Consider the following 14,072-nt stretch of genomic DNA (forward strand, 5'->3'; position numbering starts at 1 on the left):
ATGAAGGGGGAAGTTACTTATATATTTCTTTTCTATGTATTTTTTTCTTCTTTTTTCTTTTTTTTTCTTCCTACCATTTTCCCATAGTTGCGGTGTCCACTTCTGTACTTTTTATTTTTTATTTCTATTCTTTTATTTTTTATAGTTTGTATTAGTTTTTTATCTGTATGATTGTAATATCTAATAAAATTATTATTTAAAAAGTGACCTCAGAATTGCCACATAAATGAGGGGTGGGATAGTGCAGGAATAGATGGGAGTCGGACATGTCAGTGAGAGAAAGCATGAAAGAATCAGTTTTGATAAGATTATCACGAAAGAGTTGAAAATGATTGATGGTCCTGGAATAAAGAGAAAAATTGAGTGTTAGTAAGCTGCCGGAAGGGAAAATAGTAGATAGAGTGTTAATTGAACAAGAATTTGGTTTGGACAGTGAATATGAGGAGATTTGACTTATGAGGGACCTTGGAGAAATAACCTTGAAATAATTTATCTGAAGTTAATTTGCAAAGGGCTAATTAAGGCAAGTTTCAGTCTCGCTGTATTCCTTCTGTAATGTGAGAATTATGTTGCTATAATATATTGCCATAATGATTGACCATAACTTTTTAGGAATCATTTTATGATTGACTGCACCTAAATTGCCCGCACCTCAGTTTGCAGCCGTTTTATACTAGCATTCTTAACAGTTCATAAAATGGTTGAGGAGTCTTGATTCAGAAGTGAAAACTCACCTTGTTCTTCTGTGCTTGGTAAAGATAAGATGCGGGCAGTACGATTGCACTTTTGAGCATGGACCTGGATAATGGTGATGCGTTTTCTACAGTTCATGTTGCAGAATCTCTGGTACTACAGGGATGACATGCAATAATATCAACCTTATTATGCTTTAGGAAATTATTAGGTATTTTTATTTCTTACCTAATGATTGTTTCTATGATTTTTATTGAATGGTTTTAATCTTCTTGTGATTGCTTACTTGGATGTGTTATTGTACTATGGATGTTTTGTTACTACTATGATTGTAACTTGCTGAGAGTCCTTCAGTTGTGGTAGATAAAAATAAATAACTAGTGGGTTGCTACACAGAAAGGCTTTCTTAGAGGGAATAGTCAATTTCAAAAGGTTGCTGCAAACCTTACCATGTTAATCCATCCGTAGAGGGAAAATTTGAAAACTAATATAAAATTCAATTTTCAGGAAATACTGTAAAGCCATAATATAATTTAGAACTTATGAGGTACAAGGAAAGAGCTGTGTCTGATTTGAGGAGAAACCTGGATCCTTTTAATGGGTGGCAGAATACTAATAATACAATGAAGGCTTTTGGCTTAGAGAAATGCAAGGTGATACAGTTCTGTAGAGTTCCTCTAAGGACAGGGGAAGTTTTGTGCCTCTGAGTCAGTCCTGACTCCTGGCGACTGCCTGGACAAGTCCCTGCAGCTTTCTTGGCAAGATTTTGCAAGTGGTTTATCATGGCCTGCTTCCTAGGGCTGAGAGAGGGGGACTGGCCCAAGGTCACCCAGCTGGCTTTGTGCCCAAGGCGGGACTAAAACTCACGCTCTCCCAGTTTCTAGCCCGATGCCTTAGCTGCTCCACCAAAGTAGTTCTCTAAGGTTGGGTAGTGTTCTAAAAACAATTAACTGCCAATAAAGGACATTTGTGCAGTATGTGGGTAAAAACAACTAAGCAAAGCAGATTTCTTATACTGCTGAAGTTAGAAATATTTTAGTGATACGTTCCAATTCCAGTCAAGCCCCAGCTTATTAAAGTGGCTTGCATTGCCTTAGTCAAACCTTTTGTCAAAGCCATAGCTGCAAGGTATGGATAATTATTTACTTCACAAATGTGCTGGTTGTTGTGCTCATGGTGGTGAGTCATGTCTAGAGTCAACATCCTGGATTCGTGACGTAGTATTCTTTAGTCTGGAAAGCAGCAAGGGTACACACCCTTGTCAGGAGCTGCAGCCGGTGTCACTGATTTGGACTTAAGCAAAAGTGAAATTTGATCTTTGCCAAAATAGCATAATGAAGAATACATAAATGTCTACCATTGCATCCTGGCATTGTGCTCCTTTTCAAGGGAAAGGTAGTGAAAATAGCAGATACAATAAACTTGTGTTTTCTTCTTTGTTTATATTGTAATAATCTCAGGCTTAGGTATCCAGTTGATTTAAATACCCACACAGATGCTTTCCCTACCCCTCTAGCTGCTTTTTAACATTTGTTATAATCTTTTCTGTCTTTCATTGTCTTTCTCTTAAAGGACTAGTGTAATATGTTAGTTATTGTGCTGGACTGATATAGGAAAACTCAGGATCAAGTTACCCATTGGACCGTGGAGCACCGAGGGTGACTTTAGGCACCCATTAGAAAATGAGTGTAGAATACAGCATAATCTAGAACCAAGAGATGAAAGAACAGCAACGTCTGCGGTTTAATATTTGCTATTTGATGGTTAAGTCAGTCTTCCTGCAGCATGCTGTTTCTGTGTGATTTCTCTGAACATGTCGTCTTCATTTTCTTATAGAAAATGGTAGTAAAAAGGAGCTTTAGGAAAATCCAAAGGTCTTGTTTATAGGTGACATACAGTCAATATACTTCATTCTCCATTCTCCATTGATTTCAATTTAGGCTAAGTAATACGTTCAAAGTTTTGCCCTCATGAAATCCAAAATAATAACGACACCTCACCTTTTCTCAAATGTCTGGACTCTGGTCTAATCTCCAGGATAAGTAAACATCATTTGTATGTTGCTTTATGCCTTCCCTGCCCCCACTGAAATGCAGTTCTTAATTAGAAACATTTGCCCAACTCTCACATCAGTAGCTGTAATCTGAAGCAAGTCTGTAGCTTGTTGTCCAGAGGTTCTGGAGCCAGCCTCTGTTTCTCTGGAGACGCTGGCAAGATTTCTTTTTTCATGGAAACACATTCTCTGGAAATGTCAACGGACATTTCTTTGTTACTTGTGACTGCTAGAGAATTCAGCCTTACATACCATCCTAGAAAAAAAGCTATTGTTGAGGAATCGTTCCAATTATAGAATCTTCAACAGACTTCCAAAGCTTGACAGTAGAACAAAAATTCAGATGAAAGTATTACCTGTATATCACAATGGAGGCATGAATGAGAGTCACCATTGGTAAGCGAGACACAGATTTGTGGCATTACCTTTACTCGTGTTTACTTTTTTTCGTAGACAGCAGATAAAGGTAATAAAGATGTAACAGGAGGCTCAGAGTTTAGTACTATTAAAATGGTAGAAAATAAAAAGAGGTTTTCTTCTTTTCCGTGAACTGCCCCTCCCTACCATGTTTTTTATAGTAACAGTTGAAAGTTCAGTAAAAACATTTGTTCACAAATGAGCTTTTCAGACTAAAGACAGAGCCTGATGCCAAGGGCAGAACTGGAGTGCAGTACACAATGTTGCCTTGGAATAATCCACTTAGAAAAGCAGCCTTTTTTCTGTTCTTGTAAGGTGTCCTGTGTCTCCAGTTTTCTCCCATTGCCAACAGTCTGTACATGACCCTGCTGAATATTTATCAGGTTATGCCTTTATTTTTGTTCTTGCAATGTGTTTTAAATGAGGAATGTCAACAAACACCCTGTAGCATGTTGAAGCTCTCACATTTTAATCCAATAATCGAACCCTTCATTAACAAATGACTTAGGGAAAACAAACTGGTTGCCTGTATATTGAAAAACTTCTAGATTGACAACCTCTCATATTGAAGGCTGCTCATAGGTTGTAAAATGCAAATTTTGGCTATATAGCAACACCAATATTCTTGATCCCTAAAATATTCAGTTAGTATGAACTGCAGCTTCTACCAGCTCTAGCCAATGTGGCCAGTAGCAAGCAGTTGGAGACAGTGAAAATTACAGTGCAGAATACATGGAGAGAAGCATATTGTATGCATTCTTGCTTGTCAGTTAACTTGCTCCCCAGTTTTTAGAAACCACTTACTTGTTTGGATTATCTATTGCTAAGATCAGAATGCAACTTTTACAAATAAGCTTAATTTGCTAAAACGTCTAATTCTAATGGCCCTCTCTCTCTTTCTAGCTTCTTTCTCTGAGCGCGTAAGGAACATGTCACCTGATGAGATCAAAATCCCCCCAGAGCCACAAGGGAGATGTTCCAACCACTTACAGGTGAGATTTTCCCTGAATTTTTTCTTCTTTCTAATCACCAAGATTTTCTATATTTAATTACCATCTTAAGTATTGTCTAAGATTCTGTAAAGGGTATTTGTTTCAGGAGTCTTATACACAGGTCTTGAGTGTGCACATTCTCTCTCATATTGTTGACTCCTATTATAATAGCTTTACAATTATTATTATTGTTATTAAATATTATTTGTATAAGTTGAGATCAGGTGATCTAAAAGCAGAGAAAGGTTTTACTAGAAAAGTTTATTCCTAAAGGCTGGATAAGTTGCAGAATGGCATGAACATGGAATAGAGATGAAGGAATGAAGATTTGGAGAAAATCTGAGGCCTTCTCTTATTGTTATTGGAACTGTCTTCTATTTGCATATATAAGGAGTCCTTGTACTCAAGCCAGTATTTTGACTGCATTGACTTGTCTTACTATAAGAACTCCCCCATTGCCCCTCCCCAAATAAAGTCCTAAATTTGATATTGATATTGAGAGATTACCAAAGGTCATATGCAACACACTGTTCATTTGTTAGATTTATATCCTGTCTTTGATTTAGGAGCACAGCATAGCTATCAACAATGCTATCTTGTAAGTAATACCTGTTGTAGTGGATATTTGTGATTGAATTAAAGGGATACACATCCCTGATAGAAATTTTAGTGCCATTTAAAATATAGTAGAAGAGTGGATGAGAAGGCTAAAAAATGCAAAGATAATGCTGTAATTATGTTCATAAAGACACTGTACATCTCAAAATACTATCTAAGAATCTCGATAAGCAGTTTAGTGAATTCTGAATTTGCAAACTGAGTTCAGTTATATAGAGTATAGTATCCAAAACAGTAGAGATGGAAAAAAAACTTCAAATTCACTGAAGCCAGACTTATATGCAATATGTATTTAAAGAACTGTACATTGCTAGAACAAGAGATCCTGTCTGTCAGATGCTTTTAAGCCAAATGATGCTGTTAGGTGTCACTTGACACAGTAATCAACCTGATTTTTTTTAATGAAAAGTAGGTTGAAATCATTAAGAATATCTAAAACACTGCTTATTGGTGTGGGAATATGAAGAGCGCTCTTTGAAAGGGGAGGAATGTCTGCATTTGTGTATCAGGGTATTTGGTTCTTTTCCTTTCAAGAAAAACTGTTGCACACTGAACTCTTAAGAGACCTTTCACATATCTTTAGGAAGTCTTTGGTACTTTCAGACATGCTCAGCCCTAGATCTATATTTTTTTTACAGCCTAAACATCCATTTCCTTAGTTTATCAACCAAAATTTGTTGTGAGCCGCCCAGAATCCCCCATTGGGGGGAGATGGGTGGGGGCAAGCTTAATAAATAAATAAATAATAAAATTTCTGTCAATGTGTGACCATGCATAATTATAATTATAGCTACTGTATGTAATTTTTTAAGGTACAACACTCTGTACAAGAACAGTCTAGTTCACTCAGAATAGATTATGAATATTACACTGTTGCAATGTAATTAAAACAAGGTTGAGGAATCTGTGGTTCTTCTGATGTTATTGAACACAAACCCACAGTAGCACTAGCTAACAGGGTCAATAATGAGAGGATGCTAGGAGCTTTAGTTCAGCAACATCTTGAGAGCCATTGGTTCTTTAACCCTACCTTCTGAAGATACCTGGGCTGTAATTCAAAACATCTGGAAAAGTACTAAGTTTTGTATCCTTCATCTCTTGCTTTTTGAGAGAAAAGTGTCAATTTATCTTCTCTTTCAATACTATATGCCTGACTATTATCATTCCTTTGTCTCTATTCCTATATTTTACCTTTAGGACAAAATACAGAAACTGTATGAGAGGAAAATCAAGGAAGGTATGGACATGAACTATATCATTCAGAGGAAAAAAGAGTTCCGAAACCCCAGGTAAGAAGTAGTCTGGGAGCACATTTGTAGGCCACCAAGCTCAAAACTTGAGTGAATGCCAAATGTTCATACAAAGACTTTAAGTGTTTGCTGGGATCATGATATTGCCAGTTGAAATCTCCAGCTCTCATGTTCATATGTAACTATGAAGACTCAGAGTTCCAGAAGTATACATCGTACTACCATTCAGAGGATATCTGTGTACTGTTCATGAGCTGGGGTTGGACTGGAGAGGGGGCAGTTTTCTTTTCTGGAACTGGCTCAGGATGACATGAATGGTTTTCTATGTAAAATATATTCATTAAGCTTGATGAAAATATGCAAACTGGTTGATGCTTGGGTATACTGCCCCCTCCCAAAAAAACACCTCTATAAGGAGATTAAACAAGCCACATGAACATTCTAGGTTCTGAAATGCCATTTCCTACGGATGATTGAGGGCTCATTCTTAACCATTCCCCAAGTTCAGTCAAATGGTTCACAATGACTTTTGTAGGCAAGAGGCTTGGAGCATTCATCTAGAGAATGAATGGCAATAATAGATAGCATAGTGTAGCCATGGAAGGTTTCATCCTTGATTCCCCCCTCCCCCCACAGGCCTCTGAGAAAGAAATTAGACATTCATTGGTGGTGGTGGTGGTGGTGTTTTTATAATTTTATTTTAGTGCGTTATCAAAGCTTCCTGAAAATAATACAACTAATATAATGCGATATCAATTTTGAGCATAAGTATTTCTAACATATACTGGTCTTCTCTAAAGAAACTATTCAGTGATTTGAAAAAGGATGTGCAATTACTGGAAATAATATATTAGGATGATTTGTTTCAGCATTTATGAGAAGCTGATCCAGTTTTGTGCAATTGATGAACTCGGCACTAATTACCCCAAGGTAAGTAAATTTGAAAGACTGGATTTATCACAATTTTTTCTAGTTCTTTTGTTGTTGGTTACGAAAAATAAACTCTTTCACATCTAGCCTGGTGGATGATATTCTTTTCCAAATAGGAGCAACTTCCTATTTTGTGCCCTGAGGAAAAAATGAGAATCACCAGAGTGGCAGCAATTATAGTAGCTGAGGAAAGGGATTGTACTGTATTTGATGCATCATATCACACAAAACAGGCACAATCTTCACCATTCTGCCATTATTATGAATTATTCTTCCTCATAGCTAGGACCAAAAAAAATGAAGAAGAAGCTTTAGAACCATTGCTTTCCTGAATTTGTGGTCCATTCTACTTCCCACTGTCATAGCACAATTTGGTATGTTCACTGCCTTGAGTTATATATAAAAAAGGTAGGATAAAAACAACAACAACGCAATCTTTCATGACTGTGATTCTAATGGGGAATCTTTATCTGTTTAAAATGTCTATAACATTTTTAATGATAATCTGTTTAACTAGGATGTGAAGTCGGGGTTTCTTTTCTTTAAACATTGCATAGTTTAAAATCTAGAGATGTAACAGGGCTTTTTTCTTTTTTTTTCTTTTAGGACATGTTTGATCCTCATGGGTGGTCTGAGGATTCGTATTATGAGGCACTAGGTATTGAAGATTCTTTCTTTCTTTCTTTCTTTCTTTCTTTCTTTCTTTCTTTCTTTCTTTCTTTCTTTCTTTCCTTCCTTCCTTCCTTCCTTCCTTCCTTCCTTCCTTCCTTCCTTCCTTCCTTCCTTCCTTCCTTCTTTCCTTCTTTCTTTCTTTCTTTCTTTCTTTCTTTCTTTCTTTCTTTCTTTCTTTCTTTCTTTCTTTCTCCATCCATCCATCCATCCATCCATCCACCTACCTACCTACCTACCTACCTACCTACCTACCTCATATTTATATAGCCACCCATCTCACACAAGGTGACTCTGGGCGGCATACAACGGCTTTCTCTAGATTTCTAAGTTCTAGTGAAATCTGGGGAACATTTGGTTAAAACAATGCATTTGTCTTTTTATATTGTCTTTTTTCAAAGAGCTCAAAGCATTAGTTTTGGCTTCTATTTTCCCTTTAACTGAATTAGAGAAAATTTGCAGTATTCTGTAATCTGGAGAATGAATGTTTTTAATAGATAGGGTTTGATGTTGAAAATATTATTTGAGACAGTACTTCTTTTGACCCACATATTTGAATCTGTTGGGTGTGTTTACTGTTGTGTGGCTCTCTTTTCAGCAAAAGCACAGAAAATTGAAATGGACAAGCTGGAAAAGGCCAAGAAAGAGCGAACGAAGGTATCAGTTATGTTTTAGAATGTAAAGAATTAAAGTTTAGCATTCCCAGCTTGCACTTTCATAAATCTGCAGTTAATTAAATTAAGCAAATTAAAAATTATTTTCTTGAACAATGATGACAGATCTTTTAAGTACTCCAAAGCATAGATAAGGATGAAAAGTAAGTGTGGTGATATATAGCTGTGTTTCTATTCCCAATAACCCATTGCTTTCCAATTTTTATTTGTTTGTGGGTGTGGGTGTATGTGTCTCTGTGTGTATCTATATCTTGAAAAAACAGTTGTGTTAAGTGATTGTTTATCCCAGAACCAACCTGACCTCCTTCCTGTAGAACCTGGTATATTTAACTAGTAAAGGCCTGGATTTAGTGAACATTATCCAAATAGTTAACAAGATATATGCGAGAGTTTCTCAGCAGCACATGTTTGAGCCTTTGTTCTTGTCACAGCCATTCAAATTGTTCCTTATATTATATTTTAATTACACAATTCTGTGATTCTGCCTCCTTCCAGCAATGATCTTGAACTTGTAAATGTATGCTCAGATTGTTGGGATTTTCCCAGTTACTAAGTTGCCATTGGTAATGCAGACTGTTCAGGTTATGCATGTAGAGACATGCATTCTAGCAGTTCTAATTTCCTTAGGTTTTTACTGTTAAATAATACGAAGTTCTAATTAATTGTTTTAAAGCACTTTATCCTAATTAAGAGAGCCAGGGTTTGAATAAAACTGAATAAGTTAGGAAGTGGAGGTGGCTCCCTCTTGTCTGCTATACATGAAGAAAAATCTTTATTATTTCCTGGTAAACAGCTGTGTGCTCATTCATTGAATCTCTGTGATCATGCCAGAATTGTTTATCTTCAGTACAGGCAACAAAGATGTACTCTTAATAACAATTTTTTGCCATATTCTTAATTCCTTTGGATAAAAATCACGAGCACAGGATATAACTGCCCTTCTTTTTTTTTCTTAGATTGAATTTGTAACAGGCACTAAGAAAGGGACAACGAACGCTCCCTCTACAACCACCACAACAGCCAGCACTGCGGGTGGAGGTGAGTGAGATATCTAGCTTTGAATTTCTGTTCTTCCTTACTTCATGAAGCCATGCTTCCTCATTTATCCACCACTCTTTGACATTGAAAAGAAAAGAAATAGATTGCCCATAATAGTTGGCAATCGAAAGTTTTTTATCCCAAAATTCAGATTATGCATCAAGGGAGTGATATTTGATTAACAGAAATGTCAGGCTTTTTGGAGCAAGTATTAATTGTGCAGAATTATGAAACTGTAAAATAGTGTCTTTGGAAAACGCAACAGTGGCCACGGGATTGGAAAAGGTCAGTTTACGTTCCAATTCCAAAGAAGGGCAATGCCAAAGAATGCTCAAACTATCGCACAATTGCACTCATTTCACATGCTAGCAAGGTTATGCTCAAAATCCTACAAGCTAGGCTTCAGCAGTACGTGAACCGAGAACTACCAGATGTACAAACTGGGTTTCGAAGAGGCAGAGGAATTAGAGATCAAATCGCCAACATTCGCTGGATCATGGAGAAAGCACGAGAGTTCCAGAAAAACATCTACTTCTGCTTCATTGACTATGCAAAAGCCTTCGATTGTGTGGATCACAACAAACTGTGGCAAATTCTTAAAGAGATGGGGGTACCAGACCATCTTACCTGTCTCCTGAGAAATCTGTATGCGGGCCAAGAAGCAACAGTTAGAACCAGTCACGGAACAACCGATTGGTTCAAAATAGGGAAAGGAGTACGACAAGGCTGTATACTGTCACCCTGCTTATTTAACCTATATGCAGAGTACATCATGAGAAATGCCAGGCTGGAAGAATCACAAGCCGGAATTAAGATTGCAGGGAGAATCATCAATAACCTCAGATATGCAGATGATACCACCCTAATGGCAGAAAGTGAAGAAGAACTAAAGAGCCTCTTGATGAGGGTGAAAGAGGAGAGTGCGAAAGCTGGCTTGAAACTCAGCATTAAAAAAACTAAGATCATGGCATCTGGACCCATCAATTCCTGGCAAATAGAAGGGGTAGAAATGGAAGCAGTAACAGACTTCATTTATTTGGGCTCCAAGATCACCACAGACGGAGTCTGCAGCCATGAAATTAAAAGTCGCTTGCTCCTTGGGAGGAAAGCTATGGCAAACCTAGATAGCATATTAAAAAGCAGAGACGTCACCTTGCCAACAAAGATCCGCATAGTCAAAGCTATGGTTTTTCCACTAGTAATGTATGGCTGTGAGAGCTGGACCATAAAGAAAGCTGAGCACCAAAGAATTGATGCCTTTGAACTGTGGTGCTGGAGAAGACTCTTAAGAGTCCCCTGGACTGCTAGGAGGTCAAACCAGTCAATCTTAAAGGAAATCAACCCTGATTGCTCATTGGAAGGACTGATAATGAAGCTCAAGCTCAGATACTTTGGTCACCTAATGCGAAGAGAGGACTCTTTGGAAAAGACCCTGATGCTGGGAAAGATTGAAGGCAAAAGGAGAAGGGGACGGCAGAGGATGAGATGGTTAGATAGCATCACTGAAGCAATGAGCATGAAACTGAGCAAACCCAGGGAGGCAGTGAAGGACAGGAAGGCCTGGCGCAATATGGTTCATGGGGTCACGAAGAGTCGGACACGACTTAACGACTGAACAACAAAAAATAGTGTCTTTGTCATCATAGTTATGGAATGTGAGCCTTCTTGCAAAAATTAGTATGCTGACAGATACTGGGAAGGTACCAGAGGATACTAGTTATAATTCCTATCATTTTGTAACAAACCACTTGTCTGGTACTCTGAGAGAAAATAACATATAGGCAGAAAATAATGCTAATAGAATCCTGGGTAGAGGGCCAGCCTGAAACCCCTGGCTTGCAGGGTGCCTCAGAGTTTGATACTCTTGCCTCTCCTGTTTAACATCTACATGAAACCACTGTGTGAGACCAACCGCTGACATTGAGTCAGGTTTCAGAATACTGATGATGCTCAACTATACATCTTGACTGCTGCTAAACCAAATGATACTGTTATGTTCAGTGCTTGGAGGCTGTTTAGATTGCACAGTCCTGTTTAGAGCTGGTGTGCAATTGGGAGCCTTCCTGGACTTCACAGCCTCTGCTCAATTACCACATGGCAGCTGTGGACTGGAGGGCCTTCGTACAGGTTCATGACCTTCTCACAGATTCATCTGGTGCGCTGCCAGTTGTGCCCTTTCCTGGACCAGAAATTCCTCCTAATGATCACTCAAACCTGAGAGTTTGCCTTTCTCCTATTATTTTTGCATGCCTCATAAGATCTGACACAGCGGGCATGCTTTATATCCTAGCTCTGTCATCTGATGGGATCTAGGAAGTGCACCTTTTGTGTTGCAACACCTGCCCCTGGAACCTCAGGGGTTGAGCTGACCTGACCCTGCAAGCCTTTATACATTCTTCAGAAACTTAGCTTTCTCCCCAGGCTCTGGGGTGGGTTGGTGATGTGCCCATTTGATATGTATTGTTGCTTTGGGTTGGGATGCATGTTTTCTCCTATTATTTAATGTTCTTTGTGTTGTTGTTTTTCATTGTTGTTTTTAATAGTACACCCCCCAAAGTTGGCTTTGAGTTGGGCAGTCTTATAAATCTAAATAAATAAATAAATAAATAAATAAATAAATAAGGTTTCCATTGATAGCCTATCCATGAAAGCTTATAGCAATCGTTAGTCTAAAATGTGACAAAAATGTTGTTGCCTTGGATAAATCATTTGAGGTTAATGATTTCAGAAAGCTGCTGACCCCCAGCAGCATTCTGAGATGAGATAGAATGACTTTAAAAACATTTACTTTTGAGGAAATAAATTTGTGATAAAAAGACTTTTATGTAACCAAGACTGTTGAAATAAATGCTTCTTTCAATACACAGATGCACAGAAGAGGAAAAGCAAATGGGATTCTGCCATTCCTGTGACAACAATAGCTCAGCCCACCATTCTCACAACTACTGCAACATTGCCAGCTGTTGTAACTGTTACCACCAGTGCAAGTGGCTCCAAAACAACAGTGATTTCAGCTGTTGGCACCATAGTGAAAAAGGCAAAACAGTGACAAGCACAGTAAAGAAACTGACTGAGTGGCTGAAGCTTTTTTTCAGACTTGACTGACACCAAAATCACCGTCTTTGGAATAAAGGAGGGACACTCTTTTCCAGATGTGAAAATGAAAGACTGTTGGGAAATAGGACGAAGAGTGGGCTTGCCTATTTATAATGGAGTTTTCTGTGGAAAAAAGCTCTTAGGCTTTGGTATAACTGCTCCCTACAGTACTGTGCGCAATCCAGCGTCGCTGTGTCAATCTTACATTTCACTGAAAGCTGTATTACAACTGTCACTATGTTAGAAAAACTGTACTGAATTGGACCATTCAGTTACATTTATTCTTCTCTCTGCCTCCAAGAATTATAGGCAAGATTCACTACTCCTCTCAAAAATTTAAGAGAAAGAAGAGTATATGACAACTCAGTTTCAGGCAGGTCATCATATGGACTAGGATGAGTTGTTCCCATGCAATCCATTTAGATTAAATGTCACAAATCAGGAACTGGAACACTTTGAAATTTGAGGGATGAAACAATTCATAACATTTGTAGCCATGCCTGTATTTGAGGAATCTTTGTGCAGATCTGAACGCAGCTGATAAGGAGGGTGTTTGTGAATAAGGAATCAAATACAGTTTCTGTATGCTAACACCTTTTGTTAGAGTTCTGCATATACATTTTAAATGTCTTTTGTGCATATGTAATAGCAACAAAGATTCCAAATAGGGATGTGTATAACTCACTGATTTGGGAATAGAATATTCCAGAGACTTCCAGAACATTCTATTCCCTCTCTGGACCATGCTGAACCTTCTCCCAGACCATGCCATTTCAGGGACAGTTAGGCAGTTTCAGAAGTAAATCCTCTGAACCACCACACATGTTCAGTTCTTTCCGGCGCTCTAAATTTTGCACATCCCTAGTTCCAAAGTACATAATTGTACAATACTGCCATTTTCAGCAGTGTAATTGCAAACACACTATCAGTTTAAATTTGTATAAGCTTTCTTACTGGTTTGACTTAAATATTGGAATATAAAAACAAACTTTTGAAAGTGCGTCTCATGTTTTATTGCTGCTGTTTGTCTTCCATTGTAGCTGTCAATTATATAGGACACTTGATAGCATCCAGAGGATGTTGAATTTCATTGGACTTGGGGTGGGGAGAGGGAGCAGCAGAGATGAAAGTGTTCAGCCAGATTTTCTTCATTCCAACAAGAATTATTTCAGTGCTGGTAAATTTAAATTACTAATAGGAGATGAAAGGCCCCCTTTAGCCCAAGAATCTGTTCTCTTTTTAGCCATTTGGGTACCCTTGAAAACCCTCAAGCAGGCCACACATGGATAGTACCTTTCCACCTAAGTTCCTTAGCAACTCTTACTAGCTTTGTAATAATTATTAGCAGAGCTTAGAGCGTCCTAGACATTACAAGGAATAGCTGTTCTTAACATAATCCTTATCTAATTCTCTCCTAAAACCTTTTAAAATAAAGGGCTTCATTGCATCTTGAGGCAGTACATTTATTTGCACAAGGTAGTGCTTTTTCTCCTCCATCCTTTATGGTGGATGATCCTGGGGCTTATATTTAAAGAGAAAGAGGAAATCCTATCTGCTCGATTTGATTGATTTTTTAAAAAAAACTATTTCCATTTATACATAAGCTTTTGGCCATACTGTGTTCAGGCAGAACTGGACACAG

The 14,072-nt window shown here is 37.9% G+C and overlaps 1 protein-coding gene across 2 annotated transcripts in view; it reads left to right on the plus strand.

Annotated features, from left to right (window-relative positions):
• The window catches only part of SAP30BP (SAP30 binding protein), a 45,209-nt gene extending 31,782 nt beyond the window's left edge, over positions 1 to 13,427 (plus strand). For both annotated transcript variants that reach the window (XM_007429430.4, XM_088133341.1), the window contains exons 5-11: positions 4,067 to 4,155; positions 5,971 to 6,062; positions 6,893 to 6,953; positions 7,560 to 7,611; positions 8,221 to 8,279; positions 9,253 to 9,334; positions 12,202 to 13,427. In XM_007429430.4, coding sequence (XP_007429492.1) covers positions 4,067 to 4,155; positions 5,971 to 6,062; positions 6,893 to 6,953; positions 7,560 to 7,611; positions 8,221 to 8,279; positions 9,253 to 9,334; positions 12,202 to 12,383 — 617 coding nt within the window. In that variant the 3' untranslated portion in view covers positions 12,384 to 13,427. The remainder of the gene's footprint in view (positions 1 to 4,066; positions 4,156 to 5,970; positions 6,063 to 6,892; positions 6,954 to 7,559; positions 7,612 to 8,220; positions 8,280 to 9,252; positions 9,335 to 12,201) is intronic.
• The last annotated feature ends 645 nt before the right edge of the window (positions 13,428 to 14,072 follow it).

The sequence above is a fragment of the Python bivittatus genome, unplaced genomic scaffold, assembly GCF_059951505.1.
Source record: "Python bivittatus isolate LINGU-HERP-01145 unplaced genomic scaffold, Pbiv_v1 ctg000080_np1212, whole genome shotgun sequence".
NCBI lineage: Eukaryota > Metazoa > Chordata > Lepidosauria > Squamata > Pythonidae > Python > Python bivittatus.